This window comes from Thermobia domestica, chromosome 7 (assembly GCF_964235325.1).
Source record: "Thermobia domestica chromosome 7, izTheDome1.hap1.1, whole genome shotgun sequence".
NCBI lineage: Eukaryota > Metazoa > Arthropoda > Insecta > Zygentoma > Lepismatidae > Thermobia > Thermobia domestica.
Genome location: NC_137460.1, coordinates 59,549,666 through 59,571,039, shown reverse-complemented (window position 1 = coordinate 59,571,039; position 21,374 = coordinate 59,549,666). Strand labels below are relative to the sequence as shown.

Below are 21,374 nucleotides of genomic sequence, written 5' to 3'. Positions count from 1 at the left end.
GTATTCTTTTTGAATTATCTAGAGCTGTTTCACGGGCTTTCCCTTTCGGCTTCCAAATTGCAAGTTTTTATTTTTGAAAAATTGTCATAAATTTGGTTTAGAAATTGAAAAAAAAATGTCGATCAAAGAAATAAGTACACCGGAACCTTTCTTCATTCCAGGGTAAGTATAATTATTTGTATATAGCATGTGATTTTATTTCACCTTTCTTTGTCTATATTTTTATTCTCTCTCTATCTCTTTCTCTCTTTGTGTGTTGTCTTCTTTGTAAATTACATACGATATTTAAGTTTACACTTACAAGGTACACTCGTGAAGTATCTCCTTGGGATTCGTCTAAAACTGATTAAAATGCAAATGCAGCCCAATGAGTATTGCACTAATTTTAGAGGCCCATACGGGTAATTTGCAAATTTATGGGCCTTCATATATCCAGAATTCTATCATACACTACTATAACGTTCGGCCACAAAATTGCTTTTCGTTTCTTTAGATGTACTTTTTATATGAATGTGGGCATATGTAAAACAAATTGGATCAAGTACTGCTTCTCTGACACATGTTATCCACCCCGGACGCCATCTTGGATCCGCCATATTGGATTCAACTTTCGTTTTTTCCAAATACGAACAGGTGCATATGATACATCAAATTCATATAAAATTTTCTCGGAAATTTATTGGTGTAGTGACTTTTACCGTAGCTTGTACCGTTTGCAAGGTATTGCATGTCAAATGCACGAATATTGAACCAAGTAGAAAGTTGTGCAGAACCCCGTGTATGTGTGTAATCTTTTGCATGATTTATCGTTAATGAAATATTCTCTGAACGTACATACATACAGACACACAGACGTAAATACGGAAATGGTAGGTGTTCGCACAAACGTGCTCGTATTTGGATTTACATTAGGCATTTTGACCGTAATACAATACTTCCTTTTATAGTATAACATGGAAGTAATAACAATTACTTACAGAAATATAATAAGATTATGATACCAATGTTGTAGAGTTTATACCTACAGTATTTTTCCAGTTACAAATTGTTTAGATTTGTCAACATCAAAAACGTAAGCATAAGTGATATTACACTGCAATGTCTATTCGCGAAGTGCCTGGAGAGATTTAACATGCAATACCTTCCAAATGGTACAAGCTACGGTAAAATTATCTACACCAGTGAATTTCCGAGAAAATTGTATATCAATTTGATATATCACTTGCACCCATACCCATTTGAAAAACTGAAAGTTGAATCCAATATGGCAGATTCAAGATGGCGGCCGGGGAGGATAGCATGTGTCAGAGAAGCAGTACTTAATCCAATTTGTTTTGCATAGGCCCGCACTTATGTCCATTTATATCTAAAGAAACTAAAAGCAATTTGTATCCGAGCGTTTAGTAGTGTATAATTGAATTCCGGATATATATATGAAGGCCCATAAATATGCAAATTACCCATATGGGCCGCTAAAATTAGTTCAATACAGATTGGGCCGCGGAGAACTTTGCATTTGAATCAGTTTTAGACGAATCCCGAGGGGACACTTTGCGACTGTACCTTGTTAAAATTTTTAAAAATATTTTCAAACAAAATACTTATAGTCTAATAAGCTATATCGTTCTGAAAAAAATAAAAATCTCTGTACTCATCATGACTACGTTGTTCTATGCGTTCTTATTGGTTGGGACGGAAAGCGTCACAATATGAACAACTGGAAGAAATTAGCATGTGCTGCCACGCACTGGCGTAGCAGGAGTTTTTCGGAGGAGGTTGGAATTGTAAAGTGCATAGTACCAACTGTAGTTGAACTTAAACAAATTGTTTATCAAAATGTGCTGGAAAATATTTGGATAATTTATTAAATCCATTCTGATAGTATAACTATCAAGAAAAGATAAATATTTCTAGCAATAAACACGTTCCTAGAAATTGAACTTTTCATAAAATAAATCTAAAAATTACAATTGTCATCATATTAAAAAGTTACATGATTTGACTTTAGGCGTTACTTACAGAAGTTTTATCACAACATATAACAAGGACTTTCTTTTACTTTCCTAATCTCTTCTATTTCTACAATGGCAACCAAGAAAATTGCTGAACTTTTCATAACAAATGCATGTAGGAGATACAGTACAATCTGTAAGAAAGAAAAGATAAACATTATGAAAAAAATAACGTTATTTGTATCTAGTTTTTATACAAGTTGATGTTTATACATGTTTTGCGTTCTCGATCCAGCAGCTTGGGGGATCACTTGGTCCTTTGTGAAATCTAAAGACAAGTCTCTTTAAATAAAGTGTAAAACATGTCAATTGAATGTATTTTCCTTTGTGTTTCTCATATATGGGAGAGTAGTACACAGTGAGACAATTTTTTTCTTTTTTTTTTTCGTATAATGAACTAACATTTTGAGATTACCACAAATGCATACCTATTTGATAAGTACACAAACGATATTTATAACGAAGTATATGGTTACCTTACATGAACTACTTTGGCTAAAAAAACAAGAAAACAAAATGGCTGATTATTATCTCACAGTGTAACTCAGTATATTCATTGTACACAGTGAAACACACATAAGACTGTTACATATCCAAACTTCCTGATACAAATTTCACATTTTTAAATATATTTTGATAATAATAGGGAAACGAACCATTTTTCATAATATAAGACAATCACATAAGGAATAAATCCCTTACGAACTGACAAAGGTCAATGAATCCAAACGATATGGGAAATTGGATGTGACTTGCGAGTCTTTTTGTCTTCATTGGAAAGGGTTTGGGCAATATTGTTGCAATGTCTAATGATGGAATTACAGCTGTGTTTGGTAGCTCAGGCCTCATGAAATCACTGGTTTTAGCGCTTTTTCTAAGAAATGACACTTCGTATTATTTTGTGTTGTTTCCTTTGGTTAAGCACACACGTTGAACTTCAGCAACATAAAATACACTTTTAGGAAAACGAATAAGAATAAATTCACCAACAGAAGGCTCCTCTTTTACGTTATCGAGTTCATCGCAATAATAGTGTCCAATTCAATATAATCTTCACTTGATTGATCTCTTACCCCATTCTGAAGCACTTATTAGAAATAACTGTTTCTTTTTCGATTTTCCAGGCTGTTTCTGTTGTTTTTGATTTTTTCTGAAGTTCCTCGATGAGATCTTTTTCCGGTGTCTCTGTTAGAACAATACTTCTGCCCTTTCGGCCAGTTTCAGTTTCATTCTTTCGAACATTAACATTAGGGTGTCCACGAAAATTAGCTGGGGAAACAAACTTTTCAGGCTTTTCTCCTTGACACAGAGTTGAGATACTAGGCGACCTGGTAGAGTCCGCAGCAAAAAACCTGCAACAAGAGCATTTAAGTATATTGTGAAACGACGAAGTCTTTTGCTCCAAAATAAGTGTGCAGAGGAGGACGCCGAGGTTTCTCCTGGCGTGATTCATGCCATTTACGTTAGACGTTATGTTCATTGCCTGGGTTGTTAGGTGTAGTTTCACAATAAACTTACATGCTTATGTTACAGGTTTTTTGCTGCAAACTGTACCTATGTTCTCGTCGTTACTATTTTCTAATCCTGGCGTGAATGACTTAGGTCTATTAACTTCTGTAGTCAACGATTTGCGGATATCATCAGCACACACATTATCAATAATGTTGGTTGCCAATCTGTCCTCGCTTGGAGACGGTACGAAATCTGATACACTAAAGATGTGCTTATTAAAAGGATAAATTCCTATATTTGAGAATCCGGCCATAATGTTTTCCGGAGTAAGTGCTAGCGTGAGTGCTTCTCCTACACTCTGTTACCTGGTAAATTGTCATAGGAATGCCCGAATTTTGCATCATCCAAGATTCCACCCTAGAATTATAATACGCCTTGAAAGGACCATACACAGCCACATCCAGTGGTTATAATTTGTGAGTACTGTAAGGAGGAAGGTAAGTATGATGACACCTGAATTTCTGGCATGATCCAAAACTTCTAGAGAAATATGACTTCTGTAGTTATCATAGGTCAGCTTTTTTTTTTTTTTTTTTTTTTTTTAGCTGTGAGAATGTGTAATGAAGTAGTCAAGTGCTTCAGGGAACATTTCCATTGACATCCAGCCAGAAGGAGTAGCCAGCCCCAAAGTACCCGTGGTGCTCCATTTAACATCAATGTTTTGGAATGTTTACGTGAGAAAATCATGATTGGAGAAAGAAATGTTCCATTTGCTGAGACGATTGCGACTACTGTTACCAGTTCACCCCTTTCTGCACTAGTACATTTATTCATTTGTTTCTCACCTCTTTGCGTAATTATTTGTCGAGACTTCTGGACGGTTGATACAGCCGTTTTATCTAGATTAAACATTTTTTACGCATTCCCTAAATCAGCATAGCGCTCGTAAATTGTTTGCAAATTTTGAAAGAATTCGTTGACGTTCTTCTCTGTAAACGACGTAACCGTTGATAATGTACGGTATTCTGGTTGTCGAATACTTAGCAACGGGTTTCCATACAAGAAACCTCTCATCTATCCCAAGCCAGCACACTTGGATTTCTTCCGCTAGTCAGAAACTGCTATATAATTTCTTACTGCCATTTCGAAAGCCAGTTTCCGCAAATCACGAGTAGTAAGTCCATAACATATTTTACTACATTGTATGGCATATGCAGCAAGAGTGTCTCTTGTTCATTAGAAAGTATTCTTCGTACTTCGTAATTGGGTTCAATCCTGGCATCTGGATTCAGCTTTTTATTCTTCACATAATGAAACAACTTTTAATACACAAGGTTCTTCTCTTTAGCATCTTCTCGGAGAGAATAGTTCTGGTGGACTACCAGAACAACTGTTTCTTCTATGTCTTCTTTGCTGTTTTCCCTATGTTTCTAGGGATTCCATGTGGCCTCACCATGATAAATCTGCAAATATAAGAACAAGAAATAACAATAAGTAAAAATTAAGCTTGTTTAATATTTCAAATATATTTTCACAGCTATAAGATCAAGCGTGCTGTATTAAATGATTACTTTGCTTCATATAAAAGTAACCAAGAGAGTTCTGTCGCTTTTTCACCCACCACCTTCGAACCTCGATATGTCACCTAAGACGTACCTGGAAGATCAAAAATAGTCCCCATGAACATCTACTACCTTCTGCCAACGTTCTGGAAGGCCATGGATACCATCGCGGTAGAACTTGGTTGACCGTGAAGCGACGAAGGTATCAAGTATATTTTGCACCTCTACTTGGAATTTGAACTTGCGTCCTCTAAGGTGATTGTCCAAGGAATGGAACAGGTGATAATCGGACCGTGCAATGTCCGGGGAGTATGGCGGATGCAATAGTGTTTCCCATCCAAGGCGTAGAATGGTGTCCCGTGTCATCCTAACCAAGTGGGGTTAGCGTTGTCCTGTAACAGGAGGACCTCTTTGTGATTCAGAAGTACTGGCTCCAGAGTTTTGAGTTTTTCTTGAACACGGTTCAACTTCCGACAGTACACAGTTACATTGTTGCTCTGACCAGTTGGTAGCAGTTCCCGATGCACGATGCCGCGAGCAGTCTACCAAACACACAGAAAGACCTTCTTCTGGTATAGTGCTGGTTTCGGCTGTTTTGGAACCGGTTCATGGGATGCTAACCAATGATGACGGCACCGTGGAGCTTCGTACACGACCTACTTCTAATCACATGTCAAAACCCTGTCCAGAAATGGCTCCTTCCTCAGACGAGACAGCAAAGAAACACAGGTGTCTGCTCGCGTTACCTCCTGGCCCGGACTCAAATCATATCGGACCCATCGACCCAAATTTTAGTGCTTCCCAAGTTGATGGAGGTGATGCTGAATGAATTATAGCCCCAATTCCTCACATATCTGGCTCTGTTCACCTCAATTACTGCCTAAAGATCTTCACGCTGTACGTGTGTTGGTCTTTTGGCACGTGGTGCATCTTCGAATACCGTATTTAAAATTGTTAAACCATCGCTGTACTCTCCGCATAGTCACGACACGCTTACCAAAAGCCTGGCATATCTTCCGCCCCGCTGCAGCGGCGTTTGACCCCAGTTTGAACTCGTACAGCATACACGCTTATATGACGCTCTGTGGAGGTTCCACATTCACTCTGTCCTTACGCAAGTTCAATGTGTAATTGAACTGCCACAACCAGGTAGTATGTTGGATATACCCACACCAACAATTGACCTTCACCTTATCTCCATTCGCATTCAGCTCACGGTGTGAGGGCCAACTGAACACAAACCACAAAAAGCAACAGAACTTTCTTGGTGATATCTCAATTGTTAAATACCTAGATAGAAACGTCCCAAAATGTGTTTCGTTCATCATACGGTAATCTAAATCATTCATTCCGTGCGTTTGAAGACGTTTTACCTTTATTTATTTCCCTTCCATTTACAGTTACAAGCATTTGTAAACTTCATGGTCTATAGTGAAAGTTTAATTTAGTACTTTTTCATAGACACTTTACAGACTCACTGTATAGCGTTAGATTCAGTCTCAGTGTGCACCACACGATCTGCAATCGAAAAATTGCTTCCACCTCCTTTGCATTTTGATAGAATCCGATTATTACACCATATTTGTCACAAAACTTAATGACGAATAGACAGACTTTGAAATACTGATTGTTAACAATAAATTAATAAACATAATACACTGCCACAATCAGTGGTGTATTTACGATTTTATTTCGGGAGGGGCTTTGCTAACTTTCGGGGTGGGGGACTTTGCCTGAAAATGGGAAAATTCTGCAAGATATTTCATATACTTTACTATAGTAAGATTTCGGGTGGGGGACTTAAGCCCGGAAGCCCCCCTAAATACGCCACTGGCCACAATTATAAAAAACAGTAACTAAGAGCATGCGAAAACAAATAATTACCTGCAACGATTTGTTTGCTAATACAATCTGCCTGCCAACAAATCAACAGAATGGCTCAACGTTTCAGAAATACTATGAGTACCATCTAGCAGGGGGAGAAATATAAATAGTTTCAATATTTCAGTGTGTACTGTCTCACTGTGTAGTAGCCTCCCATACCTTTTAAATAATTTAAAATTTGAGAAGCTTTGTTCAGCCGAAGCTATAAAGACAGGAAATATTTCAAGTATTTTAAACATTGTAAGTAGTGGTTTTATTTTGGAAAAATGTTTGTGAGAACATTCACAGGTTCTTCTTGAGAACCACTAAACTTTCGTCTCCATAATTCCGATTTTCCAGAAAAGACTTAATCGAAAGAGCTAACCACTTCTTGTCTGCAATCTTGGAGTTTTACGTCCCACGGTTATGCCGATTAGGCTAAAGGAGACGGTGATAATGAGAGATGAGTAAAATGGTGGAATGAAGAAGGTGGGAGGAAACGGGAGAACCCCGAGAAAACCCACGAGTACGGTGTTTGTCCACCACAAAGTTCACTTGGCGGGGGCTGGGATCGAACCCGGGACCCCAAGCACCAGAGGTGAACGCTCTACCACTGAGCCACCGCGCCCCCCTTCAAGAGAATGAGATCTCGATAAGTCATTTTTACTGTTTTCTGCTACTGGTGTCAGGCCCGTATTCAGGGGGATCTAAGGAGGGGGGGGGCTAAAATTTTGCCGGCCCCCCAAAATTTTCACAGTAGGCTTGCAAATGAACTATAATATGGTTGGATCGGGCCAGCCTAACTTCAGCCCCCCCCTACTTTTTGGGGCTGGCTACGGGCCTGATTTGTGTATATTTAATACTTAAACACGTTCCATTTCATTCACAGTCTAAGAACAAAAACGCTACCACAATCTTCAGTTCACACGCACTTGCAGTAAAATAGCACAAAACCATATTATGGACAAAACCTCGGACATACACTCTGCACAACACTTCCTCTACCGCATTTATTATTATTATTATTACTATTATTATTATTATTATTATTTTTATTATTATTATTTTGTTTTTGCCAGTGTTTTATTCTTCCAAGCTGCCGTGACTCATGCAACACCTAACGGGTGGTTGATTCAAGACGTCCATTTAGACAGCCCCCCCACCTTGTCAAAATTAAACGAAAATGGTGTCAATCGTTTGTGCATCGTTTGTGCAGAAATGTGCAACACAAATTTTCGTTTGTGCAACAATGAACAATGAGCTAGAGCGAAAACAAAGTGGGGGGGCTGTCTAAACGGTAGCCCCCCCACCTTGTCAAAATTGATCAAAAATGGTGTCAATCGTTTGTGCATCGTTTGTGCAGAAATGTGCAACACAAATTTTCGTTTGTGCAACAATGAACAATGAGCTAGAGCGAAAACAAAGTGGGGGGGCTGTCTAAACGGTAGCCCCCCCACCTTGTCAGATTTAGTCGAAAATGGTGTCAATCGTTTGTGCATCGTTTGTGCAGAAATGTGCAACACAAATTTTCGTTTGTGCAACAATGAACAATGAGCTAGAGCGAAAACAAATTGGGAGGCTGTCTAAACGGTAGCCACCCCAACTTGTCAAAATTAGTCGAAAATGGTGTCAATCGTTTGTGCATGGTTTGTGCAGAAATGTGCAACACAAATTTTCGTTTGTGCAACAATGAACAATGAGCTAGAGCGAAAACAAATTGGGGGGCTGTCTAAACGGTAGCCCCCCCACCTTGTCAAAATTGGTCGAAAATGGTGTCAATCGTTTGTACATCGTTTGTACAGAAATGAGCAACACAAATTTTCGTTTGTGCAACAATGAACAATGAGCTAGAGCGAAAACAAAGTGGGGGGGCTGTCTAAACGGTAGCCCCCCCACCTTGTCAAATTGATCAAAAATGGTGTCAATCGTTTGTGCATCGTTTGTGCAGAAATGTGCAACACAAATTTTCATTTGTGCAACAATGAACAATGAGCTAGAGAGAAAACAAAGTGGGAGCGGTCTAAACGGTAGCCCCCAACCTTGTCAAAATATGTCGAAAGTGGTGTCAATTGTTTGTGCATCATTCGTGCAGAAATGTGCAACACAAATTTTCGTTTATGCAGCAATGAACAATGAGCTAGAGCGAAAACAAAGTGGGGGGCTGTCTAAACGGTAGCCCCCCACCTTGTCAGATTTAGTCGAAAATGGTGTCAATCGTTTGTGCATCGTTTGTGCAGAAATGTGCAACACAAATTTTCGTTTGTGCAACAATGAACAATGAGCTAGAGCGAAAACAAATTGGGGGGCTGTCTAAACGGTAGCCCCCAACCTTGTCAAAATATGTCGAAAGTGGTGTCAATTGTTTGTGCATCATTCGTGCAGAAATGTGCAACACAAATTTTCGTTTATGCAGCAATGAACAATGAGCTAGAGTGAAAACAAAGTAAAGGGATGTCTAAACGGTAGCCCCCTACCTTGTCAAAAATGGTCGAAAATGGTGTCAATCGTTTGTGCATCGTTTGTGCAGAAATGTGCAACACAAATTTTCGTTTGTGCAACAATGAACAATGAGCTAGAGCGAAAACAAAGTGGGGGGGCTGTCTAAACGGTAGCCCCCCAACTTGTCAGATTTAGTCGAAAATGGTGTCAATCGTTTGTGCATCGTTTGTGCAGAAATGTGAACACAAATTTCCGTTTGTGCAACAATGAACAATGAGCTAGAGCGAAAACAAAGTGGGGGCTGTCTAAACGGTAGCCACCCCACCTTGTCAAAATTGGCCGAAAATTGTGTCAAACGTTTGTGCATCGTTTGTGCAGAAATGTGCAACACAAATTTTCATTTGTGCAACAATGAACAATGAGCTAGAGAGAAAACAAAGTGGGAGCGGTCTAAACGGTAGCCCCCAACCTTGTCAAAATATGTCGAAAGTGGTGTCAATTGTTTGTGCATCATTCGTGCAGAAATGTGCAACACAAATTTTCGTTTATGCAGCAATGAACAATGAGCTAGAGTGAAAACAAAGTAAAGGGATGTCTAAACGGTAGCCCCCTACCTTGTCAAAAATGGTCGAAAATGGTGTCAATCGTTTGTGCAGAAATGTGCAACACAAATTTTCGTTTGTGCAACAATGAACAATGAGCTAGAGCGAAAACAAAGTGGGGGGCTGTCTAAACGGTAGCCCCCCACCTTGTCAGATTTAGTCGAAAATGGTGTCAATCGTTTGTGCATCGTTTGTGCAGAAATGTGCAACACAAATTTTCGTTTGTGCAACAATGAACAATGAGCTAGAGCGAAAACAAATTGGGGGGCTGTCTAAACGGTAGCCCTCCCACCTTGTCAAAATTGGTCGAAAATGGTGTCAATCGTTTGTACATCGTTTGTACAGAAATGAGCAACACAAATTTTCGTTTGTGCAACAATGAACAATGAGCTAGAGCGAAAACAAAGTGGGGGCTGTCTAAACGGTAGCCACCCCACCTTGTCAAAATTGGCCGAAAATTGTGTCAAACGTTTGTGCATCGTTTGTGCAGAAATGTGCAACACAAATTTTCATTTGTGCAACAATGAACAATGAGCTAGAGAGAAAACAAAGTGGGAGTGGTCTAAACGGTAGCCCCCAACCTTGTCAAAATATGTCGAAAGTGGTGTCAATTGTTTGTGCATCATTCGTGCAGAAATGTGCAACACAAATTTTCGTTTATGCAGCAATGAACAATGAGCTAGAGAGAAAACAAAGTGGGGGGCTGTCTAAACGGTAGCCCCCCCACCTTGTCAGATTTAGTCGAAAATGGTGTCAATCGTTTGTGCATCGTTTGTGCAGAAATGTGCAACGCAAATTTTAGTTTGTGCAACAATAAACAATGAGCTAGAGCGAAAACAAAGTGGGGGCTGTCTAAACGGTAGCCCCCACCTTGTCAAAATTAGTCTAAAATAGTGTTAATCGTTTGTGCAGAAATGTGCAACACAAATTTTCGTTTGTGCAACAATGAACAATGAGCTAGAGCGAAAACAATGTGGGGGGGCTGTCTAAACGGTAGCCCCCCCACCTTGTCAAATTGATCAAAAATGGTGTCAATCGTTTGTGCATCGTTTGTGCAGAAATGTGCAACACAAATTTTCGTTTGTGCAACAATGAACAATGAGCTAGAGCGAAAACAAAGTGGGGGGGGCTGTCTAAACGGTAGCCCCCCACCTTGTCAGATTTAGTCGAAAATGGTGTCAATCGTTTGTGCATCGTTTGTGCAGAAATGTGCAACACAAATTTTCGTTTGTGCAACAATGAACAATGAGCTAGAGCGAAAACAAATTGGGAGGCTGTCTAAACGGTAGCCACCCCAACTTGTCAAAATTAGTCGAAAATGGTGTCAATCGTTTGTGCATGGTTTGTGCAGAAATGTGCAACACAAATTTTCGTTTGTGCAACAATGAACAATGAGCTAGAGCGAAAACAAATTGGGGGGCTGTCTAAACGGTAGCCCCCCCACCTTGTCAAAATTGGTCGAAAATGGTGTCAATCGTTTGTACATCGTTTGTACAGAAATGAGCAACACAAATTTTCGTTTGTGCAACAATGAACAATGAGCTAGAGCGAAAACAAAGTGGGGGCTGTCTAAACGGTAGCCACCCCACCTTGTCAAAATTGGCCGAAAATTGTGTCAAACGTTTGTGCATCGTTTGTGCAGAAATGTGCAACACAAATTTTCATTTGTGCAACAATGAACAATGAGCTAGAGAGAAAACAAAGTGGGAGCGGTTTAAACGGTAGCCCCCAACCTTGTCAAAATATGTCGAAAGTGGTGTCAATTGTTTGTGCATCATTCGTGCAGAAATGTGCAACACAAATTTTCGTTTATGCAGCAATGAACAATGAGCTAGAGTGAAAACAAAGTAAAGGGATGTCTAAACGGTAGCCCCCTACCTTGTCAAAAATGGTCGAAAATGGTGTCAATCGTTTGTGCATCGTTTGTGCAGAAATGTGCAACACAAATTTTCGTTTGTGCAACAATGAACAATGAGCTAGAGCGAAAACAAAGTGGGGGGGGCTGTCTAAACGGTAGCCCCCCAACTTGTCAGATTTAGTCGAAAATGGTGTCAATCGTTTGTGCATCGTTTGTGCAGAAATGTGAACACAAATTTCCGTTTGTGCAACAATGAACAATGAGCTAGAGCGAAAACAAAGTGGGGGCTGTCTAAACGGTAGCCACCCCACCTTGTCAAAATTGGCCGAAAATTGTGTCAAACGTTTGTGCATCGTTTGTGCAGAAATGTGCAACACAAATTTTCATTTGTGCAACAATGAACAATGAGCTAGAGAGAAAACAAAGTGGGAGCGGTCTAAACGGTAGCCCCCAACCTTGTCAAAATATGTCGAAAGTGGTGTCAATTGTTTGTGCATCATTCGTGCAGAAATGTGCAACACAAATTTTCGTTTATGCAGCAATGAACAATGAGCTAGAGTGAAAACAAAGTAAAGGGATGTCTAAACGGTAGCCCCCTACCTTGTCAAAAATGGTCGAAAATGGTGTCAATCGTTTGTGCAGAAATGTGCAACACAAATTTTCGTTTGTGCAACAATGAACAATGAGCTAGAGCGAAAACAAAGTGGGGGGCTGTCTAAACGGTAGCCCCCCACCTTGTCAGATTTAGTCGAAAATGGTGTCAATCGTTTGTGCATCGTTTGTGCAGAAATGTGCAACACAAATTTTCGTTTGTGCAACAATGAACAATGAGCTAGAGCGAAAACAAATTGGGGGGCTGTCTAAACGGTAGCCCTCCCACCTTGTCAAAATTGGTCGAAAATGGTGTCAATCGTTTGTACATCGTTTGTACAGAAATGAGCAACACAAATTTTCGTTTGTGCAACAATGAACAATGAGCTAGAGCGAAAACAAAGTGGGGGCTGTCTAAACGGTAGCCACCCCACCTTGTCAAAATTGGCCGAAAATTGTGTCAAACGTTTGTGCATCGTTTGTGCAGAAATGTGCAACACAAATTTTCATTTGTGCAACAATGAACAATGAGCTAGAGAGAAAACAAAGTGGGAGTGGTCTAAACGGTAGCCCCCAACCTTGTCAAAATATGTCGAAAGTGGTGTCAATTGTTTGTGCATCATTCGTGCAGAAATGTGCAACACAAATTTTCGTTTATGCAGCAATGAACAATGAGCTAGAGTGAAAACAAAGTGGGGGGCTGTCTAAACGGTAGCCCCCCACCTTGTCAGATTTAGTCGAAAATGGTGTCAATCGTTTGTGCATCGTTTGTGCAGAAATGTGCAACGCAAATTTTAGTTTGTGCAACAATAAACAATGAGCTAGAGCGAAAACAAAGTGGGGGCTGTCTAAACGGTAGCCCCCACCTTGTCAAAATTAGTCTAAAATAGTGTTAATCGTTTGTGCAGAAATGTGCAACACAAATTTTCGTTTGTGCAACAATGAACAATGAGCTAGAGCGAAAACAATGTGGGGCTCTCTAAACGGTAGCCCCACCTTGTCAAAATTGGTCGAAAATGGTGTCAATCGTTTGTGCATTGTTTGTGCAGAAATGTGCAGCACAAATTTTTGTTTGTGCAACAAAGAACATTGATCTACAGCGAAAATAAAGCGGGGGATGTCTAAACGGTAGCACCTCCACCTTCTCGAAATTGGTCGAAAAAGGTTGTGAATCGTTTGTACAAAATTGTGCAAGACGAATTTGCGTTTGCGTAACAGCGAACAATGAGCTAGAACGAAAGCGAAGTGGGGGCTGTCTAAACGGTAGCTCACCACCTTGGAAAATTGGTCGTAAATGGTGTTAAACGTTTGTTCATAGTCTGTCCAAATATGTACAGCACAAAGTATTGTTTGTGCTACAAACGAACAATGAGCTAGAACCAAAACAACGTGGATGGCGGTCTAAAGGTTAGCGTCCCCACTTTCACTACATTGGTCAAAAATGTTGTCAAAAGTTTGTGCATCGTTTGTGCAGAAATGTGCAATACAAATTTTCGTTTGTTCAACAATGAGCAAATAGCTAAGGCGAAAACAAAGTGATGCCTATCTAAACCGTAGCCCCCACCTTCTGAAAATTGGTCGAAAATGGTGCCAGTCGCTTGTGCATCGTTTGTGCAGAAAGGTGCAACACAAATTTTCGTTTCTGCAACAATGAACAATCAGCTATAGCAAAAACCCAGTGAGGGGCCTTCTAAACGGCAGACCCCCACCTTCTCAAGATTCGTCGAAAATCGTGTTAATCGTTTGTAAAGAAGATATTGCGATAGTGTAAAGAGAGAAATTTCCTCTATGCAAATAATTTTCTTTGAATAAGTTAATTTTCTTGGAACAACATTTTTTTTTAGATTACTAAAACACTTTCTGATACGATAACATATTCTTGATAGTTGACGAACGACAGGGTTAGATTTTAACCCACAATCACACACTACGATAAATATTATTTATTCTTAATTCTAATTTCTATTTTACTAAGTTCAATTCTAGACTTCAGTTGTATCACATTTTACCAATGTTGATTGGAAGTCAAGAAATTATTTCAGAATATTAGAAGATCGTAAAATAAAATTAATTTCCAAACAAACCTCAATTAAAATAAATAATCAACTAAACAATGAAAGAAAAAATTATAATCAAGAATTATTCTTCTTATTGTACAATTTGACAATAATTATTAACGCAACAATGCTCAAAAAACTGAAACCATCATAACTGGTTAAGGCAAATTGAAAAACCAGATAAGACAGCAACAAGTTTATTTTTGTAATCGTTCAATGTTGTAAAAAAAAATTGTGTTGCACATTTCTGCATAAACGATGAACAAACGATTAAAATAATTTCCGACCAATTTTGAAAAGGCGCAACCTACCGTTTAGACAGCCCCATTTTCTCTTTGTTCATTGTTGCACAAACGAAAATTTCTAATGCATATTGCTGCACAAACTATCGACATCATTTTGGATTGATTTTGAGAAGGAGGGGGATACCGTATAGACAGCTCCCACTTTATTTCTCCTCAAGCTCATTATACAAGTCGCAAAATCAAAAATTTGTCTTCCACATTTTGGAACAAAAAATTCACAAACAACTCAAACGATTTGCGACCAATTTTGACAAGGTGGAAGCTAACATTTAGACAGCTCCCCACTTTATTTTGGTTCTAACTCATTGTTCACTGTTGCACAAACGAAAATTTGTGTTGCACATTTGTGCACAAACGATGCACAAACGATTGACACCATTTTCGACCAATTTTGACAAGGTTAGGGGGCTACCGTTTAGACAGCCCCCACTTGGTTTTCGCTCTGGCTCATTGTTCATTGTTGCACAAACGAAAATTTGTGTTGCACATTTCTGCACAAACGATGCACAAACCATTGACACCATTTTCGACCGATTTGGCAAGGTGAAGGGCTACCGTTTAGACAGCCCCCCACTTTGTTTTTGCTCTAGCTCATTGTTCATTGTTGCACAAACGAAAATTTGTGTTGCACATTTCTGTACAAACGGTGCACAAACGATTGACGGAATTTTCGACTAATTTTGACAGGGGGCTACCGTTTAGGGAGCCCCTTCCTTTTTTTCGCTCTAGCTCATTGTTCATTGTTGCACAAACGAAAATTTGTGTTGCACATTTCTACACAAACGATGCACAAAGGTTTGACACCATTTTCGACCAATTTTGACAAAGTGGGGGCTACTGTTTAGACAGCCCCCACTTTGTTTTCTCCCTAGCTCATTGTTAATTGTTGCACAAACGAAAATTTGTGTTGCACATTTCTGCTCAAACGATGCACAAACGATTGTCACCATTTTCGACCAATTTTGAGAAGGTGGGGGGCTACCGTTTAGACAGCCCCCACTTTGTTTTTGCTCTAGTTCATTGTTCATTGTTGCACAAACGAAAATTTGTGTTGCACATTTCTGCACAAACGATGCACAGACAATTGACACCATTTTCGACAGATTTTGAGGAGGTTGGGGGCTACCGTTTAGACAGCCCCCCTTTGTTTTCGCTCTAGCTCATTGTTCATTGTTGCACAAACGAAAATTTGTGTTGCACATTTCTGCACAGACGATGCACAAACGATTGACACCATTTTCGACCAATTTTGACAAGGTGGGGGGCTACCGTTTAGACAGCCCCCCACTTTGTTTTTGCTCTAGCTCATTGTTCATTGTTGCACAAACGAAAATTTGTGTTGCACATTTCTGTACAAACGATGCACAAACGATTGACACCATTGTCGACCAATTTTGACAGGGGGGCTACCGTTTAGGGAGCCCCTTCCTTTTTTTCGCTCTAGCTCATTGTTCATTGTTGCACAAACGAAAATTTGTGTTGCACATTTCTGCACAAATGATGCACAAACGATTGACACCATTTTCGACTAAATCTGACAAGGTGGGGGGCTACCGTTTAGACAGCCCTCCAATTTGTTTTCGCTCTAGCTCATTGTTCATTGTTGCACAAACGAAAATTTGTGTTGCACATTTCTGTACAAACGATGCACAAACGATTGACGCAATTTTCGACCAATTTTGACACGGGGGCTACCGTTTAGGGAGCCCCTTCCTTTTTTCGCTCTAGCTCATTGTTCATTGTTGCACAAACGAAAATTTGTGTTGCACATTTCTGCACAAACGATGCACAAACGATTGACACCATTTTTGATTAATTTTGACAAGTTGGGGGGCTACCGTTTAGACAGCCCCCCAATTTGTTTTCGCTCTAGCTCATTGTTCATTGTTGCACAAACGAAAATTTGTGTTGCACATTTCTGCACAAACGATGCACAAACGATTGATACCATTTTCGACTAAATCTGACAAGGTGGGGGGGCTACCGTTTAGACAGCCCCCCCACTTTGTTTTCGCTCTAGCTCATTGTTCATTGTTGCACAAACGAAAATTTGTGTTGCACATTTCTGCACAAACGATGCACAAACGATTGACACCATTTTTGATCAATTTGACAAGGTGGGGGGGCTACCGTTTAGACAGCCCCCCCACTTTGTTTTCGCTCTAGCTCATTGTTCATTGTTGCACAAACGAAAATTTGTGTTGCACATTTCTGCACAAACGATGCACAAACGATTGACACCATTTTCGTTTAATTTTGACAAGGTGGGGGGGCTGTCTAAATGGACGTTGATTCAAGCACTGCTGGGTGGAGAAATTCGTGAGTATTACAGAAGCTGAGTGGCAGTTGCCTAGGTGGCTGCAATCAAACTACTTAAAGGCTGCAACTGCTTGGGTGCAATACGAGATGATAAGACCGATGCAAGTATAAATGCACTTTTCTGTTATTAGACCCAGTAGCAATTCTTTTTCGGAAGTGGAAGGTGTAAACCTCTTTCTTTGGTTCAGTTTTTTGACAATTTTTGAGAGATGCATCAATACTGTTTTGTGCTAAAGAACAAAATTTTATTTTTACTGAAATGCTATTTAATACTTCAGAAACTTTCTTCAAAGTTAAAAAAAAGACGGTAACACAACCATGCAACCTATATAGCAAAAGTCGCCGCTGATATATTGGATATAGGAACATCCTATAAACAAGACAGCATTTTGGTAGAAGATAGAATGATTAAGTGCATACGGTTTACAGATGATATGGCACTTGTTGAGGAATCAGAAAATAAATCAATAAGATATTATAAAACTTGAGGAAGGGCTATCTAGAATATGGGATGAAAATAAATGTTAAAAAGACAATAGCCATGGTGATTGGAACAAAGCGGTTCGTGTCAAATATAGAAGTAGGAAGGGAGTAAATAAAACAAGTGACTAGTTTTCGATACTTGGGTAGTATTATTAATGATGAAATGAAATGCGAATATGAAATAGAAGCAAGGATAGGAATGGTGAAAGACGCCTGTCGAAGGAAGAAAAATCTACTTTGTGGGGCCTGGAATACAGAATTGAGAAAATGACTCACGAAATGCTTCGAGTGAAGTATTGTACTGTATGGGGCAGAAGCATGGACATTAAGGGAAAATGATGAAAAACAAGTGGTAGGTTTTGAAGAAGAATGGAGAGAATTAGTTGGGTCGGGCGGAAAATGAATAGAGGGTGTTAGAAATAATAGAGGAGAAAATGGCAATTTTAGATACTATTAAAAAGAAGAAGAGAAGCTGGTTGAAACATTGAGTAAGAAGGAATTGTATCATGAGGGACGTACTAGAGGGTATGGTGGCAGAAAAGAGAGGGAGAGATCGGAGAAGACTACCATTAATAGACGATAGACGATATTAAAACAGAGAAATCGTACGTAAAGACGAAAAGGTTAGTGGAAGACCGTAAAGCATGGAAGATTGTCAGTTGCGACAAGTGATCTGCCAATAATGACAGGATACCAATGATGATGATGATGATGATTTGGTATCAAGAATGAAGTTTAGTCCATTGATAATACAGTTTTTTGCGCTACTTTTGAACTGTTGTTTGACTATTTTCATTTAAAAAAATGGAGTTTGTAACAGTGCTGACAACCGTTGCTATGCTTAGGGTCTATGTTTGGGTACCCATACAGAAAACTTGTCTTCTGGCCCATATAATCTGTAGGCAGACCTGATGGAGACCTTTCTCTGATGGGGTTGTTGTAGCCTATTTTAAATTGTCTTTGTTTTTTATTTTTTCAGATATACAGGACATTGCCCTCAATACAAATACAGATGTGGCGACACCTATGGACATACAACACACAAATCGTTGATAGAGCCTTCTACTATGAAAAAGGATAAACAGTTAATTTCTGATAGGACAGCAGACGAGTATCAGGTAATTATTTTAGACTCAAATTACACTAGTTAACAAATTTAAACTTTTTGTTTGTTACATGAGAAAAATCACCTGATCTTAAAGGAACTTTTTGCGCTGAATTCGAATATGCACTCGGTTTCTCTCCATCACGTACAGTTTTCCTGTAACAGAGGGATTTTTGGGAAATTCCCTCAAAAATTTCCCTTTTTCAGATATTTTATTCCCCTAGCTCCTGTCCCCTTACATATAGTAACATAGAAATTATACCTAAGTATACCTTGATTTATATTTAATAAACCCTAAAAGTTTCGTAAAAATCGCTTTGTTCTTTCTAGAGAAATAAATATATTTGTATGTATACTGTGTGCACTGTTTATTGCACCTGATAGTAATGCTTTCAGATCTCCTGAGTTGGGGTAAAAACGATTTGCTTTATTACTACAAACACAGACATAAAAATGAATATTTACAATAGTCAACAACAAACTTGTATTGCTCTCTGTAAATTAGAAACGTGTATAAAAATAGAATGTACTTCCAACGTATATATTTTTAAAACGTACAGTATATGTATATCTTAATACATATATATATACAATTCTCCAAGTTTTTTCGTTTTCTTCATGAAATGGTTATCAATACTTGTTATCAAATGTAACAGAATGCAAAAGAAAGAAAGAATGGAATACAGACTCATTGTTGACAACAATGAACTAATGCAGTCTGAATTTTTCACTACGGTATCGTTTCCCCCCTCCCCCCGCGCATTTCTTTCTTTCTTGTGTTCTTGACACCTGGTGAGGGAGTTTTGTACATTTTTATATTGGCGTGTGGTTTAACACTACTTCACTTTCAAAGTTGTCTTTGCTGCTAAGAGTGCTTTGATGTTTGATCTTAACGGCATTATACCCAACTAAGACCAGAAGTTTAGTTTGTGATCAGTACAATGGCGTCAAGAGGACGGCGTTCGTGTGTTAACTCACCAAATAGTTTTTGTTATGTGTGTGGCCAGTTTGTAGTTAAAGGACAGTGTAGATCCATTACGCCATCGGTGAAACTAGCATATTATATATATTTCGGATGTCGTGTGGGAGATCAGGACAAAACTTGGGCACCCAACATAATTTGTGCGTCGTGCTACGTCACTTTACTTGCATGGGCCAAAGGGAAACGGAGGTTCATGAAATTTGCTGTACCAATGGTGTAGAGAGAACCCACCAACCATCTGGATGATTGTTATTTTTGTCTCACAGTAGTTAAGGGACATTCTAAAAAAAGCAAATACACAATAAGTTATCCCAACGTTAAATCCGCAATTAGACCTATTCCGCACGGGGATGAACTTCCACTTCCCGAGCCCCCTACCAACTGGGAAGAGATATGGCCAAAAGACTCTGATGATGATCATGACCTTGATGAACCATCGACATCAACATGTACATCCAAGGATCCAACGTTCATCCCTGACTGTGTTCGCGAGCCACATTTCATCCGGCAATGTGAACTTAATGACCTAGTCCGTGATTTGCACCTGACAAAACAAGAGGCGGAACTTCTGGGATCAAGGCTCCAGCAGTGGAACTTATTGGATGCAGAAACGAACATATCAGTGTACAGGAAAAGGCATGTTCAATTTTCAAGCTATTTCTCAATGCAAGATAATGTGTGCGTATGTACGGATATAAATGGGTTGATGGCGGAGCTAGGAATTCCTTACGTTCCAGAAGAATGGAGGTTATTTATCGACGCGTCAAAGGTCAGCCTTAAAGCTGTCCTTTTACATAATGGAAATAAAAAACCTTCTATACCACTTGCGCACTCAGTGAAGATTAAGGAATCCTATGACACAATGTCAACTTTGCTAAATCTTATAAATTACAAGGACCATTGTTGGCAAATATGTTGTGATCTCAAGGTAGTTGGTATTTTATTAGGACTGCAGTGCGGTTACACGAAGTACCAATGTTTTTTATGTTTATGGAATAGCCGAGCTGATGACAAACATTATGAAGTGAAGGAATGGGAACCTAGAGTGAATTACGTACCTGGAGAATGCAACGTCAAATACGCTCCTTTGGTAGATCCTAATAAGATATTACTACCGCCACTTCATATCAAGTTAGGACTTATGAAAAACTTTGTCAAAGCCATGGACACATCTGGTGAAGGTTTCAAGTATTTGCGAGATAAGTTCCCTAACCTGAGTGATGCTAAGATTTCAGCGGGAGTGTTTATTGGTCCCAAATTAGGAAATTAATGCTTGATGATAGCTTTGACAGCAAGTTAAACAGTGCTGAGCTAGCTGCCTGGACAGCATTTAAGTGTGTTGTGCGCAACTTTCTGGGCAATAACAAAGCTGAGAGTTACACAGAAATCGTACAGGACATGATACAGAAATACAAAGAGTTGGGTTGTAGGATGTCTTTAAAAATCCACTTTTTCCACTCCCACCTCAGCTTCTTTCCTGCTAACCTAGGTGCTCTCAGCGACGAACTGGGGGAAAGATTCCACCAAGATATAATGGCAATGGAGAAAAGGTACCAGGGACGATGGGATCCTTCAATGATGGGGGACTATTGTTGGGGTCTTGTTAGAGAATGCAACATTTCTTACAAAAGAAGGAAGTAGTGTACGTTTTTGTAACCCAATGGAAGTTTTATATATTGTGATAGTTTTGATTGTCTTTTCATGACCTTTTGGTACATTTGTATTATTATTTATTGTAAATTGT

General features: G+C 39.3%; 1 protein-coding gene across 1 annotated transcript in view; it reads left to right on the top strand.

Moving 5' to 3' along the window:
- Positions 1 to 21,374, top strand: part of LOC145688884 (CIMIP2 protein CG18335-like) — a 37,258-nt gene continuing 15,884 nt past the window's right edge. Inside the window, exons 1-2 of the mRNA XM_081763048.1 lie at positions 1 to 162; positions 18,523 to 18,661. Coding sequence (XP_081619174.1) covers positions 116 to 162; positions 18,523 to 18,661 — 186 coding nt within the window. The 5' untranslated portion in view covers positions 1 to 115. The remainder of the gene's footprint in view (positions 163 to 18,522; positions 18,662 to 21,374) is intronic.